The sequence below is a fragment of the Bombyx mori genome, chromosome 13 (genome assembly GCF_030269925.1).
Source record: "Bombyx mori chromosome 13, ASM3026992v2".
NCBI lineage: Eukaryota > Metazoa > Arthropoda > Insecta > Lepidoptera > Bombycidae > Bombyx > Bombyx mori.
This window is the reverse complement of record NC_085119.1, coordinates 14,763,436-14,779,085: the sequence shown is the minus strand read 5'-3', so window position 1 is coordinate 14,779,085 and position 15,650 is coordinate 14,763,436. Positions and strand designations below refer to the sequence as shown.

Here is a 15,650-nt window from a genome sequence, read left to right as displayed (position 1 = left end):
GACGAGCTCACGGCCCACCTGGCGATAAGTGGTTACCGGAGTCCATAGACATCTATAACGTAAATGCCGCCACCCACCTTAAGAGATGAGTTCTAAGGCCTCACTTTTAACAGTACAACGGCTGCCCCGCCCTTCAAACCGAAACGCATTACTGCTTCACGGCAGAAATAGGCAGGGTGGTGGTACCTACATGTGCGGACTCACAAGACGTCCTACCATCTAAATGACAAGTTTCTTTAATATTATTTAAACAGTCTACATTGTGACAGCACACTCTTTGTTGCCAATCTTCAAAGTAGCGTCTTTTAAGTATGCCAATGTTACTGATTTGATCACAGAGCATCGGAACGCTAGCAGATGATCGTCGCAGTGTTACAAGCGGTACACTTTCACGGCGGAGAGAAGTGGTCACAACGCGGACACCCTTACTAGCTAACGCACGGGAAAGCTGCGTCTAGATTTACATTAATTTTCAGCCTTCATAAAGAATTTCCTTGAGAGTCATCTAAGATTTTGAATCTAGATAATCTTTGTAGGGATACTTGAATGAGGCTCTTTGTAAATATGTACTTTGAAGGAACATGTTTTTTTTTATTGTATACAGAATGTTGTAAATTATTCTTACTATTGTTACAATATTAATTGACGTGTTATATTTAAAGTAAATTCCCGTTGTATCTGTTTGGCTGTTTAACCATACACTATTAGATTTTTAATTACTACATATTATGTTTGAACGGTAATTCAACATTTTATAAGATTGAGATGAGATGTATCTTTTGTTAAAGTAGATAAGCGTAAGGCAGTGGCTATGTACCAACCATAGCCAATCTATAGAACAGACGTTCAATTATTCTGATCAGTTTAGGAAAAATATAAAATAAAAATACTCTGTACACTTCTGTACATAAACAACATTAAATTTCTAGATGAATATTTAAAGTTTCTCCTAAAATTTACATCGAATGTTATATTGATGAAAGACTGTCTTAAATTTCTTTTGGTGTATAAATAATTTAAAATAAACATGTCATGTAAAATTATCAAATCTAGTTGTTATATTAAATTAAAAATTATACGAAATGAACAATTTTAAATTGTTAATAACGACACCAGTTGGTCATCCGGAAGACTAACTGTTGGAGCTATATGAAATAAAGAACTTGGTTTTTAAATTATTAATTTAGACTATCATTTTACGGACTAAAACATACTAAACAAAATTTTATTGATACAATCATCAAAATATTGGATCTATTTATTTTTATAATCCTAATTTCTTCATGGAAAAGCGTTTGTAACAATTTGGTTATTTTAAATTAATACTCTTATCAAAAAATAAGCATACTGATATGGATTACGAGAAAATTAATAAATTATGTAATAATTATTGTTGGATTACAACGAGGACAAATCTGTTTTATCGACTGGATGGTAGTGGATTCTTCAAACACTATCTATCATTACGTTAAAATAATTCGGGAAATTTTATTTGGATCTTGAACGGAGAGTATAACATTTATTTATTAATTATAGTTGAACCCTGTACTATATGTAAATTACATATTAATTAATTTATTACTCTTATTATTGTCTATTAACGTGTAAATTAATATTCTTTTACGCTTTAATCTTTCGTTTTTAATGGCATTATATTATTTCCGTCACGACCACTATAGTATAAAGTATCATGATAGTAGAAAAAGAGGAATTAAACCGTCTAAGTTTTATTTATTTATTGCTTAGATGGGGGACGAGCCCACCTGGTGTTAAGTGGTTACCGGAGCCCATAGACATCTACAACGTAAATGCCGCCACTCACCTTGATATATGAGTTCTAAGATCTCAGTATACTTACAACGGCTGCCTCACCCTTCAAACCGAAACGCATTACTGCTTCACAACAGAAAGAGGTGGGATGCGATGGTGGTGCCTACCCGTGCGGACTCACAGAACGTCCTACCACCAGTAATTAGGCAAATATGCGAGTAATAATTAAGCGGGTTTGATTTTTTATTACACGGATGTTACTCCTTCAGCGTGGAAGTCAATCGTGAATAATTTTTTAAGTACGTATTTCTTTACAAAAATTGGTACCCGCCTGCGGGATTCGAACAACGACACGGTCGCATCGCTCGCGAATGCACCGGACGTCTTATCCTTTAGGCCACGGCGACTTCAAATACTTTGTAATAAGTTTGTTTGTAAATAAGCACTTTGAATTACGTCTATGACTCGCAAATATCTAAGATTATAATACTGTCACTGCGACCCGATAGTGAGTACATAAGACTAAATGTGTTAATGTACAAAGTTATGTATATAAGGCACTTTCTAAAACTATATACTGTACTCGTAAGGATCTTATTTGTAACAACAAACAATATCCTATGTAGTTTTTTTTTTGAGATATTGCAAATTTCTATTGTCTGTACAAATATTTGTTATCAACTATTAATTGTTTTTATAAATCGTCGTTTGAATTAGTTTTATTGAGTGTCATTTGTCATGTGAAGTGAAGCTTAATGGAGCATTACGATGTCTTGTCCTGTTGCTAACTGAACACATTTTTTTTAAGCTATTGCATAGTTTTTATCGCGGGCCTTGAACGCGGCAACCGAATCATGAAATTCCGTAATGAAAAAAACCTTACACCCCTCACTCCACCTACCATGTAGCTCTCGCGTTTAACACATTCACACGTTGCGCTTGTGTAGTGCTTGTGAATAAGCGCGTGGCGTGACGTCACACTGCATGCGCATCATGAAAAGTCTGCATCTCTCTCTCGCGCGGTCTAGCTTATGAGTGTGAAGGGGACAGTTAAGGTTTTGCTTTTATTAATGTTTAATATAGCCTGGTCTTGTTTTATTATTGTTTTAATATTAAATTATCATTGTCTAATTATAATTGCATAAGTTAACAAAAAATGCTATGCAATAGCTTTACCGCGGCAGTTCCCGAGTACCACACATTTGTTTGTTTTTTTTTTGCTTAGATGGGTGGACGAGCTGACAGCCCACCTGGTGTTAAGTGGTTAATGGAGTCCACAGACATCTACAACGTGAATGCGCCACCCATCTTGAGGTATAAATTCTAAGATCTCAGTATAGTTCGCACCTTTAATAATTTTATTATTGTTATTATAATAACTTACTATAATAACTTAGCAATAATAAACTTGACAAATACCCACAAAAAAGGATTTAAATTTGATGATATTACTAAAAGGCGATACTGTTACGCTTTGATTTTCAAATGCAAATGCATGTTTAATAGCAATGAAACACAGACAATAATTATAAAATTATTCTGAACATTTACAATTTTGTAAAAAAAAAAACAACTGTATGTTCTTAACTTAACTATTAGTCATTAATTCATTTGACGAAAACAAAATTTTATTTTGGAATAATTTCAAACACAAATATTTTTCTAATGTCATTACGTTTATTTCATTCAACAAAAAGGCTATGTCAGGAAGTGAAAACTTCTAAACCATGTTTAACTTTAAACCTTATTTTTCAAATAATAAGTTATATATTTAAAAAAAACCGTACTGTCGTAAACATTTTAGTTTACTAAGCACTAGTCCTACCCTACTTTGGAAAAAAAAGAATTAATGACTATCTAATTTGAACTTTATAATATTGTTACGATGCCACATTTTAATTTAAATTCTCTGTATTTTTTCTTGTTTTATTTAAACTATATAAAGCGGCTAAAGTCAACGATTTGTGAGTAAAAAAAAAAAAACTAATTTGGTTTGCTGAAACAATTTGTTATTTCATTTCGAGACGTTACTAAGACTAAATAACTTATCATATTGTTGAGAAAAACATTACTTGTCTTATGAGTTTTAATTTTAACGTAAATCACTGTGATGCTATTTTAAATATATTTTAATGTTTAAGATGTAAATAATATTAAAAAATAATAACTCCCTACACTGATAACGTTGTATATTTTTCTTTTGTATATTAATGTTCATAGATAGAAAATAATGTGAATATAAAATGACGTAGTAGGCAAATTTTATTTTTAAATAATAATTATTTACTATTTGATCTTTGTTAATTTTATATTTTTTATTTCGTAACTGTTATTCAATGAATATCATTCAATGTTTAGATAAGTTTTACCGAAAATGCTACACTATGAAATTTGTTCTATTTTATTCTACGTAGAAGAATGTTAATATTATTTGTATCATAGTAAATAAATGTTTGGAAACAACAACAAAAAAAAACATAATAAATTTGTAAGTTTCTTTGTATCAAGAATATAATTTTATTAATTAATCAGAATTTATTTTAGTCATTTTTCCAAGACTTCTTCTACATATCCGTATATATTAAGATGGTATGTGTATACATTTCTTCAAATAAATTTGCCCATGAGCAAGTATTTTTTGGTGTTTCACTTATATTGACCCTGATAACGCCCCGTTATTTAAGCTATGCTAAAAACTTTTTTATGATGGACCTTTGCTTATTAGTCATTACTGTTACAAAAAAAGCTTCCCCGCAGTGGAATATTATTGTCTATTATAACAGACGAGACGACGGTAACCATTCGCCTTATATAATACAATCTGTAAATAAAATACTGTGACTTGAATACATTTGTTGTACTAAAGCACCAAAAGATGAAATTTTTTAGTACATTTTATCAAGACAACATACTGTGTCTTATTATATAGCCAGGTGAACGTCTTGGGGTTAACCCATCGACATTACAGCGTTAATGACGTTACTCAACTCGAGACACGATAATCTAAGTCTCAGACGTACAGTGAAATGGCTGTCTCGTTTTTCAAAAAGGAACGTAAGGAACTTCGCGGCAGAAATATGTCGAAAGTATATAGAATAGGTTATTCGCTCTGATAGTAGTAGCAAAAAGGATTTTTTTTGTTCAATTAATATTGTACAAAAAATTAGTAGTCGTGGCCTAAAAGATAAGACCTCCTGTGCAGTCGTATCTAGCGATGCAACGGTGTTCGAGTCCCGCAGGCGGTTACAATTTTTTCTGATGAAATACCTACTTAACAAATTAACAAATGTTCACGATTGACTTCCACGGTGAAGGAATAACATCGTGTAATAAAAATCAAACCCGCAAAATTCTGATTTGCGTAATTACTGGTGGTAGGACCTCTGGTGAGTCCGCACGGTTAGGTACCACCGTCCTACCTATTTCTGCCGTGAAGCAGTAATGCGTTTCGGTTTGAAGGGTGGGTCAACCGTTATAACTACTGAGACCTTAGAACTTATATCTCAAGGTGGGTGGCGCATTTACGTTGTAGTTGTCTATGGGCTCCAGTAACCACTTAACACCAGGTGGGCTGTGAGCTTGTCCGCCTATCTAAGCAATAAAAAAAAAAAAAAAAACAATAATACATTTGCCTAAATGGTGATTCCAAACCCATTTAATATATAGATATAATATATATACCTATCTATATTCAGTATCGAATACAAAAACCATTGCTCCGATTGTTATTGTCTTATATTTGTGACAAAAACAACCTTTGTTCAGCATCTCTTCGGGTCCAAGTTTTTTTTTTTTTTTAAATAACTGAAAACAAACAAAGTACAGTTAACAAATTACAGTTAACAAAATACAGTTTTGAGTTAAAATAAACAGAACATGAAACGAATGCCGGATGTATGAGAAACATTTAAAGCCAAAGGTAATTTTCAAAATTAGTTCGTTAATTTTACTTCTCGTAACATTTTTTGTGTAGATAAGTCGATCGCCTAATAGCCCGGCTTCAAATGGTAACCGTACCGCATAGACGCCAAGGTTATATCGTGAATGTTGTTATAATGTGGACTATGGAATGAGCTCCCCTCCACGGTGTTTCCCGAGCGCTATGACATGTCCTTCTTCAAACGAGGCTTGTGGAGAGTATTAAGCGGTAGGCAGCGGCTTGGCTCTGCCCCTGGCATTGCTGAAGTCCATGGGCAACGGTAACCACTCACCATCAGGTGGACCGTATGCTCGTCTGTCTACAAGGGCAATAAAATATATATATATACCTAGTCAGGTCATAAATTCTGTCACATGTTTAATGTAAAATAATTGAAACAAGTTTATTCATTATGTATCCATTCATATACCAAAATGAACTTAACAAAACATAGATTCTTATGACACTAAAGTTTATTCAAAATGACCTCCGTGATTTTGAATACAGGCCTTCAATCTGCGCGGCCAGTCGTCTATCGCAGCACGAACGAGGTCCATGTCAATATCGGCGGCTGCCTTAATCAAGGATGTCTTGAGTGACTCCAAATTGGGATGAGGCTTTGAGCACGCCTTTTCCTCCAAGTGTTGCCATATCTTGTAATCTAACGGATTCAAATCTGGACTGGAGGAGGGCCAGTCTTCGTGCCGGATGAAGTCGATTTCACGCGCTGCCAGCCAGTCTTGTGTGCTCTTCGCTCTATGAGCTGGCGCAGAATCTTGTTGGAATACCCAGTGCCTGTTATTGAACATGGTATGAGAAACAGGTTCCACAAGGTTCGTCAGGACTGTATTTTGATACACAACTGCATTCGTTTTTACACCTTTCTCACAAAAATGTACCTCTGTTAAGCCCCAATAAGAAACTCCCAACCATACCATGAGCGAGGATGGAAAATGACCTCGTTGGACACGCGGAATACGGTTGCTCGCTTCTTCACTACTGTGTGCGTACACCTTATCGTTTTGTTTGTTGTAGCTCTCTTCTACGGTAAAAATTTTTTCATCCGAAAAAAGAATTTCCCGATATTTTTTTCCCGCGTACCGCTTCAACAAAGCGCGGCATCTCTTCAGTCTCAGGTCCATTAGACGAGCATGTCCGCTCGTATGAGAGTTTTGTTTAAGCAAATCAAATCAGAATACACTAGACTACAGAAGTTGGTTAAGTTTACAACCATAGATAATGCACATAAAAATAAAACAACCTATGTAAAAATTTACGTTCGCTTAGTCGTTTACTTGGTAGAGTGGTCGTGATCATTCGGATCAAAATTAAAGTAATACTAAAAATGCGACTTACTATTTTAGTAAAATGTCTTAAGTTGAAATTTTCATCAATAAATAAATTACATTTAATAAACAAAAGTAAATGAAACGAAAACAGAGTTGATCATCTTAAACGTGCCTACTCTATTCGACAAAAGAAATCTCGCTCAGATAGTCTCGAGTGAGTCCTCGTTTTCGTGATAGGAATTTTTATTCTTCTCCTTTGTCGAGACTTAAGGTGGCAAATTTAATGAACAAACATCATCTCGCAGTTCGCCCGTTTCACGGCTTTGTGAAAAACTCTAATCTCCTCAGGTGAGGATTTCTTTTTTGTTTCCTCCAGAAGCACAATAGGAGGGCGGCTCGACAAACTGTGTCAATGAAACTTGATTTTTGTCACTTATCTTGTTTTGTTCTGTTGGATGTTTGTATTAGTCGGATTTGATTTTCTTTTTCACCGGCGCGTAACTAACGTTCAGCTACTATTGTAGACCATAATACTTTATGATCATTATCTTTACGCATAATTTCGTGGCGCTATTCCTAATTAATAGCGCAATTTTTGAGCAGCCGCGGCTAGATACGTTCGACGCGACGTGACGATATTGCGCTTAAATTCATATACCAAATATAATTGACGGTAGGCAGCGGCTTGGCTCTGCCCCTGGCATTGCTGACGTCCATGGGCAACAGTAGCCACTCACTATTAGGTGGGCCGTATGCTCGTCTGCCTATAAGGGCAATAAAAAAATATTATTTTTTACAACTAACTATTATTAATAATATCCTGATGTTTCCTTCGACGAAGAAATGGTAGATATTTGCTGTACAACGGACTGTGCTTACCTTAATTAATACGTAGATTATAACTTTGGTTACTCATATATTTCAATATCATTTATGAACGTTGACATATTAAAGGCATTAAAATTATAAATTAAGCCTTAATAATTATTTATCTATTATCTCTATTCTAAAAGACAAATATTTAATTTTCAATTTTTAAAAAATACCCATATGTTGCTACTAATCAACGCATAAATCGCTGCAAATTAAGCATTGCATGAATTCGATTATGACGAAAATCGACTTAAAACCCAAAGGCATTTTTTGGACGGGAACTTGAAAATTTAACAATTTCGATCCGCAATCTGGTCGCTCGTGAACAGAGCATGCACCCGTGAGATCGATTCCGGTAATTGGTACATACGCCCCATCGATTTACCGGTCTCCGTGGCGGAATAGAAACGCCTATGTTTAGAATAGAGCCATTTTGAATTATACGAAGTAGCATTATTAAGTGAGTTTATAAGCTCTATTTTACTTTAAGTACTTATTTTTGTACGATCTGGTCGGAGTTAGAACATTTTGACGTGACAACATCTTATAATTCGATGGAGCCGGCTGCATGCACGACAAAATATGACGCATGCGGCGTTACCTCGCTCTGAGGCATTCCATTTAAGGCTTGAAGTGCAAGCGAGAGCGCGCAACGAGCGACAAAGAGGCACAATCGGCCTCCGCGTTCGGCAGCGTTCAACATCTGTCTCTCTCCTACTTGAGTGAGCGATGCATCCGCGTGGACAGCTGCTATACAATATAATACATTTACATGTTTTCGTCAAGTATGAAGTTCAGTGAAAAGTGAATGTGGTGTCAATTGTCCATACAAAATATCTATCAAACAAATTAAATTAAAATATCCTTTTGAAAAATGAAACCATTCCATCAGTATTTTCTTATGACGTTGTCACGTTCAACTATCGTCAGTAAATCGACTTTACAGACAACCGATGTATGGATTTTTTTACAAATCACGCGGAGCTTTTGTTTTGTTAATGATTAGACGAGCTCACGGACCAGCGGTTGTTTAGTCATTAATTTTGAGCTTTAGACCTTTTTTTTATTGCATAGATCGGTGGACGAGCTCACAGCCCATCTTGTGTTAAGTAGTTACCGGAGCCCATAGACATCCACAATTTAAATGCCGCCGCCCGCCTTGAGGTATGAGTTCTAAGGTCTCAGTATAATTACAACGGTTGCTCCGCCCTTTAAACCGAAACGCATTACTGCTTCACGGCAGAAATAGGCAAGAGTTCCTACCACCAGTAATATAATAAATTAAAATAGAGTAATAAAAATATATGGCCACTTCATTGTATTTGCTTTAACGCAGCACAAACTTTATTAGGCACATAATATGATACGAACACTGTCTTATTAATTTCATAAGCATCAAGCCCCTTTTGGGGATTATTGAAATTTTATCTCATGCCTCATCTGTGTTAAAATGCTATCAAGACCCAGAGATATTGCAACGAGAATTTCTTACTATCCTTTAGGTCTAACTGAACCCTATCTTTGATAACATCAAACATCAAGTACCTATGTTAATTATTTTTACATACCTACTTATTGGTAAACGATAATGCTCATTTTACCCAAAAGGAGAATTTGTTTGATTGATCACAAGCGTTGATTTAGAAATATTATTAAAATAGTACAAGGGTATCGGGGTCGTATCGGGGTCGGGGTGCAGTTGAAGTACCTCGGCCTCATTCTGAACAGTCGTTGGACCTTCCATGTTCACTTTCAGAACCTGGTCCCTCGTTTGTTGGGGGTGGCCGGTGCGTTAAGCTAGCTTCTGCCCAACGTCGGGAGGCCTGACCAGGTGACGCGCCGTCTCTATACGGGGGTGGTGCGATCAATGTCCCTATACGGGGCGCCTGTCTGGGGCCAGTCCCTGGCCGCGGGGGTGGCGAAGCTGCTGCAACGGCCGCAACGCACCATCGCGGTCAGATTCATCCGTGGTTATCACACCATCTCCTTTGAAGCGGCGTGTGTACTAGCTGGGACGCCGCCTTGGGTTCTGGAAGCGGAGGTGCTCGCCGCTGACTATCAGTGGCGGGCTGACCTTCGTGCCCGGGGCGTGGCGCGTCCCAGCCCCAGTGTGGTCGGGGATGATGGTCGTGATCGGAGCCGAGCCGACGGCAGAGTGCCACCATTGTGGTTGCGACTTGGACACAGCGGAGCACACGCTCATTGCCTGGCCCGCATGGGCGGGGTGGCGCCGTGTCCTCGTCGCAAAAATAGGAAACGACTTGTCGTTGCCGAGTGTTGTGGCATCGAAGCTCGGTGACGACGAGTCGTGGAAGGTAATGCTCGGCTTCTGCGAGTCCACCATCTCGCAGACGGACCAAAAAGGGAAAGTAGTCGGAGAGTTATTGATTAAAATTCATAAAATCGCGAAAATAAATAGCAGGCATTTTAAGACACAATTAAACTTGCCAAACGTGAGCTTAAATAATATTCTTTTTCTCTTTTGGCTCAGCAAGCTAACCCGAGTACTAGCGGTGCTAATAGACAGAATATCCTTTATTTCACCTAATATAACATAATGAACAAATTTTCCACATCCTCCTTTACAAAAAAAGTAAAATAAAACTAAAGGTATTCATAACCACCAATGTGCATAATTACACATCGGTCGTACATAAACATATCGTTAGCCATATGTTTTATGAATTCATAGTTCATTTCACGTGACGGGAAGCACGCACTGCAATATTAACTCGTTGAAAATTCACTTAATTTGAAGGGAAATACATTGAAGGGAAAATACTTTAATTTTAAATGTATACAGGGACGAATAGGGTTGTCAGTATTTTATGATACCTTTTTTAAGGATGTGATGAGGGTGCAATGTCTGAAAACAGTGAAATTGCTTTTTCTATGTCAGGATTTGTTTGACACAGTACCGATTGATAAAATATGAGATAAAAAACGCGACAAAATTATAAGTGCAAAATTGGAACTTATTTTTCCTATTTTAGATGTGCAGATCAAGACATGTTATTGTCCAAGTTTCAATTGATAATAGACGAAAAGACGAGTTTTTAACAAGTACATGTACAAACAGACCTCCAATCCAAACATCATAAACAAATATAGTGACCATAACTGTGATACGAATGTGGATCCCGTGACACAATAGTCAGCATAATCAAACCGATACTTTGAAACGAAGAAATTTAAAACCGGTGAGACTAATGAGAAACAAAACTAGCCAGTTTGTTTCATTGCAAGACAGAACAATTCGTTGAAACAAAGTTTAATAGTTGAACGTTTTTCTTATTTGCTGAACAATGAAAGTTTGCGACAAATACAAAGTCAGCTGGATCGAGCTGCCTCGAACTCAGCTAATTCGAGCAAAACCGGCCGGAGCGAGATATTACCAGTTTGGAACCGGTCCGAAGCAGTTATTACAAGATCGAACCGGCCACCGGCGGATGCTCGGCACTTTTTGCGCTTGAACGCTGATCGTTTGAATAACGCGCTCGATTGCTTCACTGAATTTTGAATTGATTACTTTGTTCCGTTAGGTAGAATGAGAATTGATCCAGTTTATTTAGGTTCCCGTATTGTCTTCATCTTTATTTAAATACGGTATCTTAAATGAGAATTAAGCTGAAATGTTTTTTTTTATTAAAAAGGACTTGAAAAAAAGAGAAGAATCGCAGATAATCAACCGTTTGGTTCATTTTTATTTACTAATGATTTTTCTGAGGTTCAACTTGAAAAAGAGTGAAGTTTGTTTTCAGGGACAAATCGTTGAACTAAATTTAATAGAAGAAAAGAAACGTAATCACGGATGATAATTTCATAAGCAGTACATTTTTTTAATATATAAATATAATATAATAATATAGCTTTTTTGCTACGCATTTAAGAGATCGAAACGACTTCTTAAGAGGTATGCAAATACTATAGATGTCAGTGAAAAATATAATTTACTACTGAACAAATCTTTGATAAAGATAACAACAGATTTTATCATCCGGCTTCGGTACTAATACCTAACAAAATAAAAAAATTTAGTCAGGTTTATCGCGATATGATTATTGAGAAGGTTTAGCTTGTAAACAGCACCACGTTCTTTAACTAATATTGATCCTATCCGCACTCATAGTAAACTCGATCCAAACATGTGTGGCTAGAAACAAATGTTTCTGATTTCATCAGGCTTAGAGACCGCCGTCGTCTAGCCCCGACCTTAATCCGTTGGATTATACTTTATGTTCTCTTTTAGACAGAGAGATATAGATATACTCCAAATACCATATGAAGTCACTAAATCATTTCATAAAATAGGCTGTGGAGAACGTTCTCATAAAAAAATTGTGTTTCAACCGATGACTGGCTACAACGTTCAAAGTAATTAAGGCTAATATTTATATATAATGAGCTTTGCATTGTAGGTATACTTCAAATTATATTAATGTACTAGCGACCCGCCCTCGCTTCGCTTCGGAAACATTAAATTTTATTATTGATAGTTGAGTCCCGTGATGCTAACCGCGGTTATTATCGTACCGCGGGTGACGTCGCGGAGTGAAGCTAGTCTAAAAAAATAGCCTAAGTTACTCCTTATATCATCAGCTACCTGTCAGTGAAAGTCCCGTCAAAATCGGTCCAGCCGCTCCAGGGATTAGCCGGAACAAACAGACAGACAAAAATTGGAAAAAATGTTATTTTGGTGTATGTACCGTATATATATTCATATGCATGTAGTAAAAAGCGGTTATTTCAATGATACAACGGAGATTAGCCGGAATAAACAGATAGACAGACAGAGAGACAAAAATTGTAAAAAAATATATTTTGATGTATGTACCGTATATATATTCATATGCATGTAGTAAAAAGCGGTTATTTCAATGATACAAACAGACACTCCAATTTTATTTATATGTATAGATAATTTCATACATGCTTCAGTATTAGGGTTTCATACAATAGAACAAATTACGTTATCCTTATAACAATATTTATAACAAAACTAAATACTTAAGTGTGTATATATCACTAACCTTTTTTAAGTAAACAATTGAATACACGCTGATAGTATCACATTAATGAACATCAATTACGAGCTATCATTGGAAATCATCATTACTTATTATACGTATTGAGTACGAAAATACAGTGGCACAATAATTTTCAAATTAACAAAGCAAACTATATACAAATGTGCAAATCCCATTTAGTACGGCCGTCTGGTGTAGTAGTAAGTGACATGGTCACTACACAACGGGGTCGAATCCCGCCGAGGGAGGACATTTGTATGATAAATATAAAAAAAAATGTCTTTTCCAGGGTTATGGATGTATATTAAATATATTATTATGTTTGTGTATAATAAAAATATTACATTTATTTCCGTTATCTGGTACCTGTAACACAAGTTCTTTACGAACTTATCACGGGACCAGTTAACGTGGCGTGATTGTTAGTAAAAAAAAAAAAGTACAAGTATGCTACTTTACAAAAAAATATCTTTAGAAAAGTTGGACAATTTTGGTATTATTTTAATACCTGTACATGACTAGCACTTTAAAAGCTTTCTTGGTAACCAGTATACAAAATAAGTACCAGTGGTAGGGCAGATTAGATCCCTGGGATTGAATCTAGATTGCTTTCTTAATGCTCCCACGGCACATTAACTAGATCTTTGAAAATAAGATGTTTTATTTAGAACTTTGATAGCCAAATTGAATAGCTCTTCTGAGGAGATTATTAATTAATTTTAATTAGGAATGTTCTAGTCGTGTTCATTATTAAATTCATTTATTTCAGATAATAATCCATATTAATGTTAGTAGCAGTCATTTCTTTAAAAAAAAAAGATGTTAGTAAGGACATAGTAATAAAAGAAAACAACAACATAGATACATACATACAATTGCAATATCGCATTACGAGCAAATGTGGACCTTCCTGCAGTGATTGATTAATTGAATGAATAATTTTGGTACTGTTGAAATTTTCGATAGAAAGTTAAATATTTTTTTCTCTCACAATTTTGTAATTATGCAGAGCTGTATCAAGACGAAATTCGCCAATGACTTTGATCTCTTTACAAAGTTGTAATGTCTTGAAACATCACGAACGCGGTGTGCTAAAATTTTGCTATAATGTTTGGTAGTGTAAATTATGAAGACTAGATTAAACTAAGTACTCTATTTTCTGTATCAACGTGGTAAATACTCACCTTGAGCAATTAGGTCGAAGTCAACAACAGTTATTTGTCACAATAAAATCATGTAATATCCATAGCAACAGTCAAGCAAATAATCAGACAGGATAATGACTGTTGATTTGCAGCCAGCAGTAGTGAGTAGGCATGAAGGTAGACCTCGCTGGAGACAAAACAAGTCTACTATTGTGTCTCAACTCAAGCTTATACAAACTCATTCAAGCTGAAAATAATTTAATTCAAATGCGATTTTTTAACTAATAAAAGTAAACTCTACCATCGATTTAAAAGTGACCTGTGAATTTTTTTTTTTTTTTTATTTTTTTTTTTTTTATTGCTTAGATGAGTGGACGAGCTCACAGCCCACCTGGTGGTAAGTGGTTACTGGAGCCCATAGGCATCTACGACGTAAATGCGCCACCTACCTTGAGATATAAGTTCTAAGGTCTCAGTATAGTTCCAACGGCTGCCCCACCCTTCAAACCGAAACGCATTACTACTTCACGGCAGAAATAGGCGGGGTGGTGGTACCCACCCGTGCGGACTCACAAGAGGTCCTACCACCAGTAATGAAACTCGGAAAACAAACTCAGCTTTTCTAATTATAATATATTCTTGGGTATTATTTTTAAATTACCAAATTAAAAATCACATCGTCGTGCACGTTGAGCCGTGAATAACTACAGAATACCGCCCGATTAGCCTCCTCATGTCTCTATGCAAACTGTATGAGCGTCTGCTCTACAAACGCCTCAGAGACTTCGTCTCATCCAAGGGCATTCTCATCGATGAACAATTCGGATTCCGTACAAATCACTCATGCGTTCAACAGGTGCACCGCCTCACGGAGCACATTCTTGTGGGGCTTAATCGACCAAAACCGTTATACACGGGAGCTCTCTTCTTCGACGTCGCAAAAGCGTTCGACAAAGTCTGGCACAACGGTTTGATTTTCAAACTATTCAACATGGGTGTGCCGGATAGTCTCGTGCTCATCATACGGGACTTCTTGTCGAACCGCTCTTTTCGATATCGAGTCGAGGGAACCCGCTCCTCCCCACGACCTCTCACAGCTGGAGTCCCGCAAGGCTCTGTCCTTTCACCCCTCCTATTTAGCTTATTCGTTAACGATATTCCCCGGTCGCCGCCGACCCATTTAGCTTTATTCGCCGACGACACGACTGTTTACTATTCCGGTAGAAACAAGTCCCTAATCGCGAAGAAGCTTCAGAGCGCAGCCCTAGCCCTAGGACAGTGGTTCCGAAAATGGCGCATAGACATCAACCCAGCTAAAAGTACTGCGGTGCTATTTCAGAGGGGAAGCTCCACACGGATTTCCTCCCGTATTAGGAGGAGGAATCTCACACCCCCGATTACTCTCTTTAGTCAATCCATACCCTGGGCCAGGAAGGTCAAGTACCTGGGCGTTACCCTGGATGCATCGATGACATTCCGCCCGCATATAAAATCAGTCCGTGACCGTGCCGCGTTTATTCTCGGTAGACTCTACCCCATGATCTGTAAGCGGAGTAAAATGTCCCTTCGGAACAAGGTGACACTTTACAAAACTTGCATAAGGCCCGTCATGACTTACGCGAGTGTG

The 15,650-nt window shown here is 36.7% G+C and overlaps 1 protein-coding gene and 1 long non-coding RNA gene across 2 annotated transcripts in view; one reads left to right on the top strand and one right to left on the bottom strand.

Annotated features, from left to right (window-relative positions):
- Positions 1-4,404, top strand: part of LOC105841898 (nephrin) — a 205,316-nt gene extending 200,912 nt beyond the window's left edge. The window contains exon 17 of the mRNA XM_021349120.3: positions 339-4,404. Coding sequence (XP_021204795.2) covers positions 339-458 — 120 coding nt within the window. The 3' untranslated portion in view covers positions 459-4,404. The remainder of the gene's footprint in view (positions 1-338) is intronic.
- LOC134200011 (uncharacterized) lies at positions 3,294-14,162 on the bottom strand. The gene is made up of 3 exons (XR_009974749.1): positions 14,063-14,162; positions 5,452-5,574; positions 3,294-4,591 (listed from the first exon to the last, which is right to left on the bottom strand). It is a non-coding gene; the product is annotated as an uncharacterized LOC134200011 (long non-coding RNA).
- Between the last annotated feature and the right edge of the window lie 1,488 nt (positions 14,163-15,650).